This window comes from Pithys albifrons, chromosome 9, assembly GCF_047495875.1.
Source record: "Pithys albifrons albifrons isolate INPA30051 chromosome 9, PitAlb_v1, whole genome shotgun sequence".
Lineage (NCBI taxonomy): Eukaryota > Metazoa > Chordata > Aves > Passeriformes > Thamnophilidae > Pithys > Pithys albifrons.
In genome coordinates, this window is record NC_092466.1 from 1,052,100 (window position 1) to 1,066,553 (window position 14,454).

At 55.6% G+C, this 14,454-nt stretch overlaps 1 protein-coding gene across 2 annotated transcripts in view; it reads left to right on the forward strand.

Moving 5' to 3' along the window:
- The first annotated feature begins 1,659 nt into the window (after nt 1-1,659).
- The window catches only part of TCERG1L (transcription elongation regulator 1 like), a 57,806-nt gene continuing 45,011 nt past the window's right edge, over nt 1,660-14,454 (forward strand). For both annotated transcript variants that reach the window (XM_071563721.1, XM_071563722.1), the window contains exons 1-4: nt 1,660-1,952; nt 3,707-3,853; nt 4,655-4,835; nt 13,312-13,467. In XM_071563721.1, the coding sequence (XP_071419822.1) occupies nt 1,683-1,952; nt 3,707-3,853; nt 4,655-4,835; nt 13,312-13,467 (754 nt within the window). In that variant the 5' untranslated portion in view covers nt 1,660-1,682. The remainder of the gene's footprint in view (nt 1,953-3,706; nt 3,854-4,654; nt 4,836-13,311; nt 13,468-14,454) is intronic.

Below are 14,454 nucleotides of genomic sequence, written 5' to 3' on the forward strand. Positions count from 1 at the left end.
TTCAGCCTAAATTGCCCTTTTTGGCTATTAAAAGGGCTCTTTGCAGTGTTCAGGGGCTCTGGTGGGCATGAGGGGGATACTGATGAGCTGTCTCAGGTGCCTTGTTCCCCTCACTGCATTAAACCCCAGCTACTCAAGGACCGCTGCCTTTCAGAGGAAACAACCATTTTTCTGGGTTTTAGTTTTGGTTGTAGACTTTGTCATTGCATTTTCTCTGCTCAGTTACAGTTACCATGATGTGAGTTTGAGTTTTACAACCCCCAGGCAGTAAAACATTTAGCAGCGATCCTCTGTCCCTCTGACTCCTGTCACTTTGTACCTTCCTCAAGCCAGGATTTCCCAGTGTCTCTCTGAGGGTAATTCTGAGCAATGTATTTCCCTGATCCCGTGTTCAGCCACTGATCAGCACAATTTGATTTCAGAACTTCTTGGATATTAACTTTGCTCAGGCTGTTCCCTGCCGTAGGAGACCGAGTTCCTCTGCAATGATCTGAAGCTGTGAAGCTGAAACACTTGTGTGTGATCTCTGGCTCAGCCCATTTCACTGTTACTCATTCCTTTAATGTCTGCGGGAGTGGCTGAGATACCGTCAGCAGCTCGCGGGGCTCTCTCAGCCCCTTCATTTCCCAGTGTGGGGGAGAAAGCAGAAGAAACAAGCCCACAGGTTGTAAGGACACACATGACTTGTCCTGCTGGGGTGGCTCAGCCTGGGCTCACCTGGGCTGGGCTGGAGAAGGGAGCTGTGCCCGGACACCAGCTGTGATCCTGGGCTTCTGTGTGCCAGAAAATCCAGAGAGCTCCAAGCTGCTTTGGGTTGAAAGGGATCTTAAAGATCACTCAGTTCCCACCCCCTGCCATGGGCAGGGACACCTCCCACCAGCCCAGGCTGCTCCAAGCCCTGTCCAACCTGGCCTGGGACATTTCCAGGGCTGGGGCAGCCAAAGCTTCTCTGGGCACCTGTGCCAGGGCCTGCCCACCCTCCCAGGGAAGACCTTCTTCCCAATATCTGAGATAATTCTCCCCTCTTCTAGTTTAAATCTCTGTTATTTCCACTGCAGACAGAAGGTTCACCTTTGAGGGGGCACCCGTGGGATTATCAGACCTGCTGCTGCTTCCGAAGCCGCGGCGCGTTCCCGGCCTGGGGAAGGTAGAGGGGCTGGGGGGTTCGGGGCTCTGGGGCTGCTGGGGGGCGCCTGGAGAGCTGTGGGGAGCGGGGGCGTTGGGAAGTTGGGGGGTTAGGGAATTTTGGGGAGCTCGGGGGGATTGGGGACTCTGGGGTGTTGGGGTGGTGGTGGGGGCTCCGGGAGGCTGGAGGTGCGGGAATGTCGGGGGTGCTGTCCGAGGGCCCGTGCCCACCTCCGCCACCTGTGCCATCCCCGCACACCCCCGGGCAGGGGGTGCCTCCCGGGCGCTGGGCAAGACGCCGAACACCCCGTTTTCCCCCCGCCGATCATCGACAGCGGCCGCGCCGCCGGCGGGGGCTGTGCCGGGGGCCGGTCCCGGCGCCCCCTCCCTCCCTCCCGTCCGTCCCTCCCCGGGGCGGCCCCGGCGCCCCCGCCCCGCTGCCCGCGCCCCCCTCCCCGCGCCGGGCGGAGCCTGCCCGCGGCTGCCGCCGCTCTGGAGTTCACTCGGCGGCGGAGCGGGCGCCGCGCGGAGCGGTCCCTCCGCCCGTGCCATGCGGGATGCTCCCGGCCGCCGCCGCCCCGCGCCCGCCGCCGCTGCTGTGGCCGCCGCCCGCCGAGCCCCCCGCGCCGCCCTGGGCCTGGGTGCTGCCCGCGAGGCTGCTCCGGGTGGGCTCCGCCGCCCCCGCCGGGGGTCCCCCCGCGCCGCCGCCGCTGCTGCTGCCGCCGCCCCCCGCTCCCGTGCCCGCCGTGCTGCGGGGCTGGCGCGGCCCCGCCGAGCCGCTGCTGCCGCTGCTGCCCGCCACGGCCGAGCCGCTGCTCCAGGGACAGGTAAGGGCGGCGCCGGCCCCGCGCCCTCCGGAGGAGCACAACTTTGCCCGTCTGCGTCCGTGCCCAGCGCCAGCCCTGCCACCGGGACCCCTCCGTGCAGGGGATGCGCCGAGACAGAGCCCGACGGGCGGCGGGGACACCCCGAGTTCTGCATCCCCCTTTTCCGAGCCCTGCATCCTCTTCCCCAAGGCTCTCCATCCCGCGTTCTCGGGCTCTGCATTCCCCTCCCCGGGCTCTGATGCCCCCGGGCTGTGCCCCCTGGGCTCTCCATCGCCCTCCCCGGGCTGTGCCCCCTGGGCTCTCCATCGCCCTCCCCGGGCTGTGCCCCCTGGGCTCTCCATCGCCCTCCCCGGGCTGTGCCCCCTGGGCTCTCCATCCCGCCTTCTCGGGCTCCGCATCCCCCTCCCCGGGCTCCGGTGTCCCCGCCGCGCTCGGTCATCCTCCGTGTGCGGGATCGCAGCGCTTCCAGGGCTCTGGAAACCTGCGGGGAGTTTTCCCCGGGGGCAAAAGGGCTGGGCGCAGAGCTGGGCTCCTTTCGGCGGGGCCGGGGGGCTGTTCGGAGCGGCCGGGGGTCCCTCCGGCGGGGTCGGGGGGCTGTTCGGAGCGGCCGGGGATCCCTCCGGCGGGGTCGGGGGGCTGTTCGGAGCGGCCGGGGGTCCCTCCGGCGGGGTCGGGGGGCTGTTCGGAGCGGCCGGGGGTCCCTCCGGCGGGGTCGGGGGGCTGTTCGGAGAGGCCGGGGGTCCTTTCGGGGGTCGGGGGGCTGTTCGGAGCGGCCGGGGGTCCCTCCGGCGGGGTCGGGGGGCTGTTCGGAGGGGTCGGGGGGCTGTTCGGAGCGGCCGGGGGTCCCTCCGGCGGGGCCGGGTCCGGCTGCCGCTCGTGCCGCTGGGGATGCGCTTTCCGCGGCTGCAGCCGGAGCGAGGGATGCTCCGGCAGCCCGGGCAGCATCGCCGCGCTGCGTTCTTGGAATATTTATAAAGACGAAAGTTTTGAGCCGTGTCACTGGAACCGCTGTGTCGCGCCAGTGATTCCCCTGATGAATATTTGAATTATTAATTGCTGCCGTGAGCAGCAGCGATGGCGAAGCCTCTCGGCCGGCTGTTCGCGCTGGCACAGCGAAGGTGTCGGAGCTGCGCCGTAGTTTTGCCTCGTCTTTGCTTTTTACTAGACAGAGGTAAAAATAAACCCGGGATGTGAGCGCTGGAGTGTCCGCTCGATTTCGTGTGATGATTTCCAGCCTTTTCGAGCTCGAGCGTCTCTTGCGGTTCGGGAGAAAACAGTCGCTGCTGGGTCTAAGGAAACGGGAACATCAGTTATTCCCCGGCGTGAGCCCACCTGACTGACCCGCAGAGGCGGTTTTGCCGTGGGAACTCATTTGCCAAGCAAATTTAAGTTGAGAAAAAAAAGTCTCTGCCATTTCCTTTGTTTCTCGAGATGCATTTTCAGAGCACTTTGCTGCGATGTTTGGTTTTGTGAGCGAGGCTCAGGCTGAGCAGAGCGAACCCAGCGACTGCAGCCATTCCCAGTGCCGCCTTCTCCAGGCTACTGGTTTGTGGCTCCCTAAACCAGCGTGTGGTGCCAGTGCCGTGTGATGCCCAAAGAACCTCAAATTCCTGCTGGACTGAAGGGAAGGGCTCGTAATTCTGTGTGCTCGTCTGTAACATCGTTAGGAAATCGTGAAAAGCACTGACTTACTCAGGATAAAATCCTTTTGTTAACTCTTCTTCCTGTTGCCTTTTTTTTTTTCACCCCCGAAGTGGATATTTGGAGCTCAATCTCCAGTCATCGGATTTTCACCTTCTTCGAGCGTGGAATTTGTGCCCGTTTTCCCCCCTGTGTTCACGGCTACGGTTCCGCCTCCTGCTGGGAAAAGCTGGATCGATAAAAGGCTGCCCAGCTGCAAAGTAAGTCTGATCTCGGCACGCTGAAGTGTTTTCAAGGCTGCAGTACACGAAGGATGGAAGCTGAGGAATGTTACGGGCTCAGTGGATTGTGATGGAGTGTGAGAGCCAGTGGTTTGCCAGGAGAACCTCCGGAGGAGGAACGTTGGGAGGGGCAGTTGATGGAGCAGCAGCTTCGCTTTTCTGGACTGAAATATCTTTAAGTCTTTGCTCCATTGGGTAGAATGTCTTCCTTTCCCTATGGGGTGTGCTATGGGGAGTTTGCCCGTTTCCCTGCCTGGTTTCCCCCGGTTTGTGCCCACACCAATGCCGAGGTCCAGCGCTGGCAGCAGTGGGGGCACCGCGAGTGCTGCCCGTCCCCAGTGCCAGGGTGGCACTCGTGGTCCCGTGTCCTCATCCCGCCCTCAGTTACCCTGACCCGACCATGTGCCAGCTGGGCACTGCCAGTGCAGCGCTGTGCCTTTGTCCCACCCCTCCCTCAGCCCATGTGCCCGTTTGGAAGGTGGCAGCGATCCCGGAGGTGCCAATGGGTCTCTCGTGCCTGGGGCACCGCTGCCTTCAGTCATCCTTTTCTTTTGTGGTGCTGCATCAGCTGATGAGTCAGGTTAAAAGCCAATTAATTTTTAAATGGTCACTCTGACTCAGCCTCAACAGTGAGGGAGCAGAAATCCATCCAGTTTGGCGGGTTTGCCCCAGGTGAGGCAATACCTGCTGTAATATTGAGTTTAAAACACTTTAGTCTCCCCTTTATTTCTGAATTTTGTATCTCAAATGGTAATATTTGTTGTTTTTCCTGTTGGACAGATATACTTGAACAATGCATTTGCTCTGGATTCAGCCTGGATACATCCTGAGGAGTCCAGGCTGTTCCAGGGAGCTGAGAAACCTCTGCTGATGACCAACCAAGTGGCTCTGGCTGTAGCCAGGCCCGCTGCTGCCTCCAGGCCACTGCCCACGCTGGTGTTGGCACCCCAGCTGGTACCAGGTCAGTGGCATGTAAATAATTACATACTTGCCTGTTAATTGGTGTTTTTCCCTTAATGCATCTCCCAGAGAGGCACAAGCTGTTCTCTAAAGGAAAGGTTTCCTTCCATTCAGCTAAAAATCTCTTGCTTGACCTGAACTCTGATGGCAAAGCACATTTCATCCTCTAAAACAGAGAAAAAAAGGACCATGTGTAATTACAGGAGATTGTACCAGGCTGTTCCAGAAGTGGTTGTTGACCCCTGGAAAGGAGGGACCAGCCACTCCCCAAGTGCACAGTTTGTTTTTCAAACAAGAAGTCGCTGACCCCCTGAGGGAGTCCCTGATGCTGCAGCACAGCCCATGGGCAGGTCTGTTGGCTGCTCATTGCAAGGGCTTGGTGTGGTCTCTGCAGGCAACTGGCAGCAGAGCAGAGCAATTGATCCATCAGCTTATTAAGGCTCAGTTATGCACAATCATATTGTGGAATAAATTCCATTATTCTGCATAACTCATTAATAGAATTAAGAGCTGTGAGGATGAATATACCTGTAAATATATCCATAAGAGTGTAAATACAAATATTTGCCATGTAAATATTCTGTGATGCTTTATGTAACTAAGATTTGTACTTGGAAAATAACATTTATACTTGGAAAAGAGCAGAACATGCAGTGCAGTAGAGCTGAATCTCTGTTTTGTTGCTGCAGCAGTAAATTAAAAGCAGTTGTTTCAGAGAAGAGGTTGAGAAGGAAAGTGCTGCTCGTGTTTCAACCCCAAATACATTCTGAAATTGAGGATTTGATTTACTGGCTTGCTGCCAATTGTTCCTTCCTTCGACCCCAGGTGATGCCTGTTGGGGTGACACCACAGCTCCTTTTTCTGTGCTCTCTGCCTAAAAGGTCCCTTTTATTTTGCAGCTGAGCAGCACATGGGATGTTGCATTTTGCCATCACTGTTGAGATTCAGAGTGTGCTGGAAGAGGCTGTCGCTGTTTGGGCTCATTTGCCAGCCTGATTAATTAGCAGTGAATATTGTTCTGCACTAAACATGTTGAAGCACTCGAATGGGCCCATGTTTTGGTGTTTGTCTGTCAGCTGCCTCCTCCTCCTGCCAGGAGCTCAGTGCTTGGGGCTGCTCTGGGGAAACCCCACTATTAATTCCTTGATATTCGTTGGATTATTTATTTATTACCTATAAACCCAGCTGCATCCCCCCAGGATGATGTGGGGCAGCATCAAGCTGTGCCCCCAGGAAGTGGGGTTTGAGGAAAGCTGTGATGGGGAGGGAGGTGCAGAGGAGCAACAGCCCCTCCTTTGTTTGTGCAGGTTTGAAAGATTTCAATATTGTAAAATATTTCACGATTTTAAACATGCACAAATATACCTGATCCCTGTGCCAACTCCTCCTCCAGCAGCACTTGCAGCATTGGCTGCTGCCTCTGCAGAAGCCCCTGAGCCCTGCTGGGTGGCAGAGGGGCAGGGAGGGGCACAGAGCCCCCCAACCATGGCTCTAAATCATAGAATCCTGGAAGGGTTTGACTTGAAAGGGACCTTAGAGCCCACCTAGCTCCACTCCTGTGCCACCAACAGGGACACCTCCCACCAGCCCAGGCTGCTCCAAGCCCTGTCCAACCTGGCCTGGGACACTCCCAGGGATGGGGCAGCCACAGCTGATCTGGGCACCTGTGCCAGGGCCTGCCCACCCTCCCAGCCAGGAATTTCTTCCTATTCCTCTTGAAATCTCCATTCTGGTTGCTGTGGTCGATGCCAATCCAGGAGCATCCCAGGCTGTGTGGCCTCAGGGCATGGGCAGGGCCATCCCTGCAGGACAGCACCGTCCTTGTCCTCCAGCCACAACCAGAACCTGCTTCTCCAAGGGTTGTGGTGGCACCTCAAGTATTTCCTGTATGATCTTTACACTGAACTTGGAGAGTAATAAAAACACTGCGAGCAAATGGCTTCGTTAAGTGGTACAAACGGAGGAGTTAATGAGGTTTGCGTCGGATCCGTTCGGGGCTGGTCGGGCAGAGCTGCCTCGCACAGTCCTCACTAATGAGCTAATTGTTAATTGTTCCCTCAATGGGTCTGCGCGATCCAGGGATGAAGGAGGAGCGCGGAGCCCGCGGAGGGGAATGCGCAGCATTTAGGAGGGGAATGCGCAGCATTTAGGAGGGGAATGTGCAGCGTTTAGGAGGGGAATGTGCAGCATTTCCCGCTGCAGCTCCAGCTACTACGAGGTGTTATTTTCTGTGAGCAAAGGAAGCTCCATTATTGTCTCACGAACTGCAAGCCGTGAATTGATGTACTTAGTGGTTTGTGTGTCTGAGGGGAGTTGTGGCCTTTGGCACCCCGGAATGACGGCTCGTTCTGCGTCTGCTGCCTTTGGGAGGAAGGAACTGCCTGGGCATTTCTCAGAGAAAGGATTGAGATCTTTGTACAGGAAGGATGAATGTTTTTCTGTCCTGCATGGAGCTCTCAACCACGTGGGTGAGGGCAGGGCTGGTTTGGTGCCAAGTCAGAGGTGCCCATGTGGCACCTGCACATCCCAAGGTCAGTGGCTGCAGGTGGGGTGAGGGGGCATTGGCAGGACCCCTTGGTGCCACCAGTCAGATAAAAGCTGTCACCCTCTGGTACATGATATTCTGTGCTTTACTGTTGTTGAGGTTATTTTTCATGTTTGAAGGGGTGTCCTTGTGGTTTGGCTTTCCTGGCTCTCAAGAGCTTCTCCATCAGGGGTTCCTTGCCAATGGTGTGTTCCTGTTGGTGTCATTGGGAAGGTTTTCACAGAACCATAGGATGGTTTGGCTTGGAAGGGACATCAAAGCCCGTTCAGTTCCAGTTCCACTCCATGGACAGGGACACCTTCCACTAGAACTAGCCCAGGTCATTCCAGCCTGGCCTTGAACACACCCAGGGCTGGGCACCCACCAGCACCCCAAGTCCTCCTCCCCAGGGCTGCTCTCCATCCTTTCTCCTCCCAGCCTGAGTTTGTGTTGGGATTGTCTTGACCCAACTACCTTGTGCTTGGCCTTGTTGAACTTCATGAAGCTGGCACAGCCCCACCTGTGCAGCCTGTCCAGAGCCCTCTGGATGCCCCATCCCTTCCCTTGGGCGTGTGACAGCCCCACCAGCTCTGTGTCATCAGCAGTGACTGAGGGTGCATCAATCCCACTGTCCCTGTCACACACAGATGTCACACAGCTCCAGTCCCAACCCTGAGCCCAGAGGGTCCAACCCTGACCCCACAGGGCCCAATCCTGACCTCAGAGGACACCACTCGTCACTGGGTCCACATGGACATCGAGCCCTTGACCACAACTCTTTGCATGTGACCTTCCAGACCATTCCTTACCCTCCACTTGGTCCATCTGTCAAATCCATGTCCAGGTTAGAGACAAGGATGTCATGTGGGACACGCTCAACACATTAAAATTTGGATCCTTCCTGTCAGTGTCCTTCCTTCCTTCTAACCCCAGGAGCCTTTCAGAACTGAGCCAGTGATTCCTGTAGCAATTATCAGTGTTGGAGTGTAAATGCACTTACACATCTCCACACACACACATGGTGTTCCAGGTAATTGCAGTTTACATTTCAGACATTCCAGACCTCTGAAGGAAGTGGGTTTGCTTTGTGTTGAATTTGGGTTCTGTTGTCTTACGGTTTTTGGCAGTTTTGAAATGCAGGACCCAGGACCTCTGACCTTCTGTATTTCTGAAGCACCAGCTTTGATTTGAAGCCCATTTGCATAACCAAGTAATCAGGTTTTGGCTTCTCCAATTGGATTATCTGGTGTTTACTTTGCCTGTGCTGGGGCTCCCTGTTTGGGAAACAAGAATGGCACTGCAGGACCCTCTTCATGTCCCTGAAAAGCCATCAGAGCTCTCTCTATTTGTGGAGCATTCAGGCACTGCAGAGCCAAACACTTCATTAGGTCTGGGAATGCTTGACTTTAATCACAGCCTGCACAAAGTTTTGGTTTTGCTTATTAAGTTTATGGTTCTTTTGTGCTTCTGCTGTTGTCAACCCAAATCAAGAGGAAATTTAGCCCAGCTAGGATTGGTTTAATACTTAAATTATAGAAATAAAAGCAATGTGTTAATGGGCAAGGCTGGCAGTTCTGACCCTTTCAGACCTTTGTCCTGCTGGACCCAGGACCCTGGTGAACAAAAGCAGCTCTGCCAGAGCTCTGTAGCTGCTGGTTGTGAGGAACCCAGGATTCTTATTTACTGCACAGGAGCAGGTTGGTGGGGCTGTCCTGGCACCCTCATGCAATGACTGCAGGTACAAAGGGAAGTGCAGGAGCTGTTTTCCCCTTGCTGGGCTCCAGGAGAGAGGGATATCAATATGTTTTCCTTTACAGAGGGATAAATACTCTGTTTAAGTCAATCCATGGCTTCATTTATTGCAGGGTCGATGGTGCTGCAGACACTCAGCAGGGGAGGATTCAGAGCCTTGGGCTGGGCTGGAGTGGCCTCAGCCACCACCCCGAGGGTGCAGGGGCTGGGATGGCTCACAGAGCTCCTTCCAAGAGGTGCTGGGAGCTCCTGCTAAAGGCATGACTGGTGTTGGACCCTGGTGATGATTCTTCCTGGTTTTCAGGAGGAATTTCCCCCTGGAAAGGGTGGGCAGGCACTGGCAGAGGCTGCCCAGGGAGGGTTGGAGTGCCCAGCCCTGGAGGTGCCCAAGGCAGGACTGGCCAGGGCACTCAGTGCTCTGGGCTGGGGGCCAAGGTGGGCATCAGGCACAGGATGGGCTCCATGGGCTGGGAGGGCATTGCCAAGGTGGACATCGGGCACAGGGTGGGCTCCATGGGCTGGGAGGGCTTTGCCAAGGTGGGCATCGGGCACAGGGTGGGCTCCATGGGCCAGCAGGGCTTTGCCAAGGTGGGCATCGGGCACAGAGTGGGCTCCATGGGCTGGCAGGGCTTTGCCAAGGTGGGCATCGGGCACAGGGTGGGCTCCATGAGCTGGGAGGGCAATTCCAGCCTCAGGGATCCTGGGATTCAGCAGACAAGTCTCACCTCCCTGCCCAGGGTCTACCTTGACCTGCCAAACCCAGACTTGGAGCAAACACCCTTTCTGGGAGAAATGCTGCAGGTTTTCCCCCTCAGGGGTATTTTGATGGTTGCATTTTCCTCCTGCTCTCATGGCATTTGACTCTTGAAATTCCACCTGTAAATTTGGGGTGATTAAAGGTCATTCTGAAACCTAAACCCTTGTGGCAGAATCTGGTTTGGTTCTGGGGAGAATTCTCAGGTGAAGGTGCCCAGCTCTGAGGAGTCACATCTGGGCCAGCTTTGGCAGCTCCAGAGATGTGTTGGAGCTGATGAGGTGCTGAGTGATTGTCCAGCTGCCTGAGACAGGAGAGTGGCTGTGCTGACCCCAGAGCCCCAGCTGAGCCTCCTCTCCTGGATTAACAATCCCAGGGACAGTCCTTCCTGCATGGAATTATTTAGCAGGAGAGAAGGAGAGAGAACTTCATCAAAGGAGGGGAAATCACCCAAAGTTCTCTTTCAACTGAGTGATGAAACTTTAATAAGGGCATTGATGAAAGTTTAATGAGGGAGCCCTGCTCCAGGAGTGTTAGTCATCGGTGCTGGCAGAGCCTCTGCCTGGCCAAGCAACCAAGGCTCGCATTATTTGCCTCTTTTCCTGGGCTCTTTGGGGAAATTCCATCCCCTTCTCCAAAATAAAAGAATCAAATGAGAAATAAACAACCTTTCTGCTCCTGTACCCTGTAGGAAGCCAGTAGAAAAGTCGTTTTTCCAGACAACATTCGTTTTCATAGGAGCTACAGGAGATGTTATGTGGATTTTTCCTGGCTTCAGACAGCTGGGATTAGGAAGGAGCCTTGGCTCTTGGAGGTGCTTGACCTCACTGATGGCTGTTCTAGTCCCCAGGTGAATAACAAATAACCTTGGATTTAACACTTGGATTAGTTGGACACGGATTTTCATCAATTTATTTTAATTTAAAAGTCCATCATGACTCTGGGAGAAAATTTTTGTCATTTATCCATCACTGAATGATCAAAACTTAAATATTGGTGGTTGTTTTGGCCTGTGTGCCTGTCAGTCAGTGCATCTGCAGGTGTTCCTTGGCACTGAGAAATAACAGGAGAATAACAGACCTGTTTTTGGTGATGCTTCCTAAAAATACTTACCTTCTGTTTTACTGATGTAGGTCTTAGTTTGTTGGCAAATAACTGTTTATAAAGGCTTAGAACAAAGTTGGGAGAGCTGGAGGGGTCACCTGGAGAAGAGAAGGCTCCAGGAACACCTGAGAGGGCCTGAAGGGCCTGAAGGGGCTCCAGGAGAGCTGGAGAGGGACTGGGGACAAGGGATGGAGGGACAGGACACGGGGAATGGTTTCCCACTGCCAGAGGGCAGGGATAGGTGGGATATTGGGGAGGAATTGATGGCTGGGAGGGTGGGCAGGCCCTGGCACAGGTTGGGCAGAGAAGCTGTGGCTGCCCCAGCCCTGGGAGCGTCCCAGGCCAGGTTGGACAGGGCTTGGAGCAGCCTGGGCTGGTGGGAGGTGTCCCTGCCCATGGCAGGGGTGGCACTGGGTGGGCTTTGGGGTCCCTTCCAGCCAAAGCATTCCAGGATTCTTTGATCCTGCCCCTGGAGGTGCTGCCTCACCCTGCCCAGTCACCCTTCCCAAACACCAATTCCGTGTTTTCCTCTTGGTGATACACCAGGATGAAGAATCCCCCAGACTGACACTGTGCCTGGAGGGAGGAGCCTGAGCAAATAGTGATTTTTTGGAGCTCCACAGTTGCCTCCTGTTGCCTGAAGGATTTCCACAGGAGCTGGGAGTGTTTGCTGAATGACATAATTAGCTAATGATTGCTTAATTTCCGAATCCGTAGCTCGGCATGGAGGGAGGAACAGCTGGTGTTTGTCAAATTAGGTTTCTCCCAAAGATTGTTACTCCTCATGTTCTCATTTATTTAACATCTTTAAGATTGAGCTCTGAAGGTCCTCCCTGCAAGGTGAATAGAACAGAGTCTGAAGGATGTTGGAGCTTTAACTTGGGGCACTCCTGAGCTCCCTGTTGAGGCCATTGGGAGGTTCCTGTTGTGTTTCTGAGTGAAGGATTTGAGATGTGCCACTTGTAAGACTCAGGTATTTGTGTGCAGAACAGCAGAGCAGCCAGGAAGGGGAGAGGAATGTTGGGTGGTTAATACAGCAAGTAATAAAAAGAATCAGATTTGAAATCAGACAGCTTATATTTAGGAAAGTTCAGAATAATTGTGTTCAATGTGCTCAAATATTTGGCTTTTTTATTGAGGTTTTTTCATTTATATTTAATAACTCTGCACAGTTTGGATATGAGTCACTGCTGCCTTGTCCCTCTGGGTTATAATGATGTTTTCACATCTATGGGGTTTTAATATCTGAAAATGCTCCAGCCACGAGCTGGGACTTCAGAATAACGATTAGGAAAGGGGCTTTGAGAGCCCTTTGAAAATATGTCACAGAGTGACAGAATAGTTGGGCTGGAAGGACCCTCTGGGGTCCCCCAGCCCGGGCAGGGTCACCTGGGGCAGGTGGCACAGGAGCAGGTCCAGGTGGCGCTGGGATGGTTCCAGGGGACACTCCACTCCCTCCCTGGGCAGCTGTGCCAGGCTCTGGCACCTCCCTGGGAAGAAGTTCTGCCTCGTGCCGAGGTGGAACTTGTTGTGTTTCCCTTTCTGGCCGTTGCTCCTCGTCCTGTCCCTGTCCCTGTCCCTGTCCCTGTCCCTGAGCAGGGCCTGGGCCCACCCTCTGCCACCCCTGGAGACACTTGTGTGCATTGATGGGGTCCCTCTCAGCCTTCCCTGCTCTGCACTGACCAGGCCCAGCTCCCGCAGTCTCTGCTCATCAGGGAGATGCTCCAGAGCCCAAAGCCCCTCTGGGGGCTCTGCTGGACCCTCTGCAGCCCCTCCCTGGCTTTCCTCCTTAATCCCTTCTCCCAGGGGACAATGGAGAGGATGAGAGGAGAGGGCTGCAACAGGTCCAGGTTGTACATGAGGAGGAATTTCTGCCTGGAAAGGGTGGTCAGGCCCTGGCAGGGGCTGCCCAGGGAGGTTTGGAGTGCCCAGCCCTGGAGGTGCCCAAGGCAGGACTGGCCATGGCACTGAGTGCTCTGGGCTGGGGGGCAAGGTGGGCATCGGGCACAGGGTGGGCTCCATGGGCTGGCAGGGCTTTGCCAAGGTGGGCATCGGGCAGAGGGTGGGCTCTGATTCTAGAGGGCTTTTTCCTGCCTTAGTAATCCTGGAATTCTTGAGCTCTGGAGACCAGAATGGGACACAATCTGCAGATGTGGCCTCATTACATTGTACATATCATATGTCCTACACGTCCAAGCTGGGGTGTCTCTGACATGCAGGGACGGGTGGGGAGCGCTGCAGACTCTGTTCCATCTTGTGCTCAGACTCAGAGTGCTGAAAACATCCTTTCACCTGAACTCTGCTGTGCCCTGCGAATAACCTGCTGTGTCTCCTGCCCCACAGGTGGTTGCCAGAGCAGCCTGAAGGCCATGGGTGCCACCCAGCCCCTGGCACTGGCCACAGCAGCCGTGGTGTCGGTGGAGCCCGAGGCGCCCCAGCCCTGCCAGCTGCTCACCCTGGCCCCGCTCAAGGTGCCACTGCTGGCATCGCCCTGCCCAGGTAAGGTGCCTGCTGGGGGGCTGCTGGGCAGCTTGGCATGTTCTGGTGCTGCAGAGAGGCTGCTGGGTGGGATGGGGCTGTCCTGAGGGGCAGGGGCTGTTGAAGGTGGGTTTGGGCACTCTGGAGATGTTCTCTGCAATGTGTGCCAGGGGGAGCTCAGAGCTCTGGGAGACTGGCAGTGGTCGTGGTGCTGAGGGGCAGTGGGCACCTGGGCTGGCTCCTCTGCCACCTCAGGGTGCTCTGGGAGCACACCAAGCCTTTGGAGCTGCCCCTCAGGTTGAGGGTGGGCAGGGGGAAGGTATCGGCTGGATGTAGAACAATATTTGATTAAGACTTGAGCAGGTTCCTTGGGAGAACTTCCATAAAATATTGTTTCAGAATTTCTTGTTATTGTGTTGGTGGAGGAGAGGGCTGGGAGGTGCTGGGGTCACGTTGCCCCATCCCTGGGAGTGTCCCAGGCCAGGCTGGACAGGGCTTGGAGCAGCCTGGGCTGGTGGGAGTTGTCCCTGCCCATGGCAGGGGTGGCACTGGGTGGGCTTTGGGGTCCCTCCCAGCCCAGCCTGTGGTTCTCTGATCCTCTGCTGGAACGTTTGGCAGGTGAGGGAATGAAGTTGAATTTAATATACCTGAAAGGAAAAATGGTCAGTTGGCCAAAGGCAGCTCTGCTGGCCAAAATAAGTGTCTCAGTGGCCATCTATCCTTCTGGGAGAGCATCCAGGGAGTGTAATCCAGTGTGCAGGGTCTCCCTGGCTCCACAACCCTGCTGGCCTCTCAGTTACAGCATCTCTGGGTTGGTGGTTATTAATTATGTTTATTAACTATGACTTCCCTGTTCCCAAAGAGGAGCACATGGGCAGAGTTTCCTCTGTGGGGTGGGGGCAGATGCCTCTTCCTTGGTCCTCACGTGGTTTATAAAGGAACAGGCGAGTTCAGGAACTCCCCACGTTCTCCTCCTCTGAAGTTTGTGCAAGGCTGTGTTAGTGGATA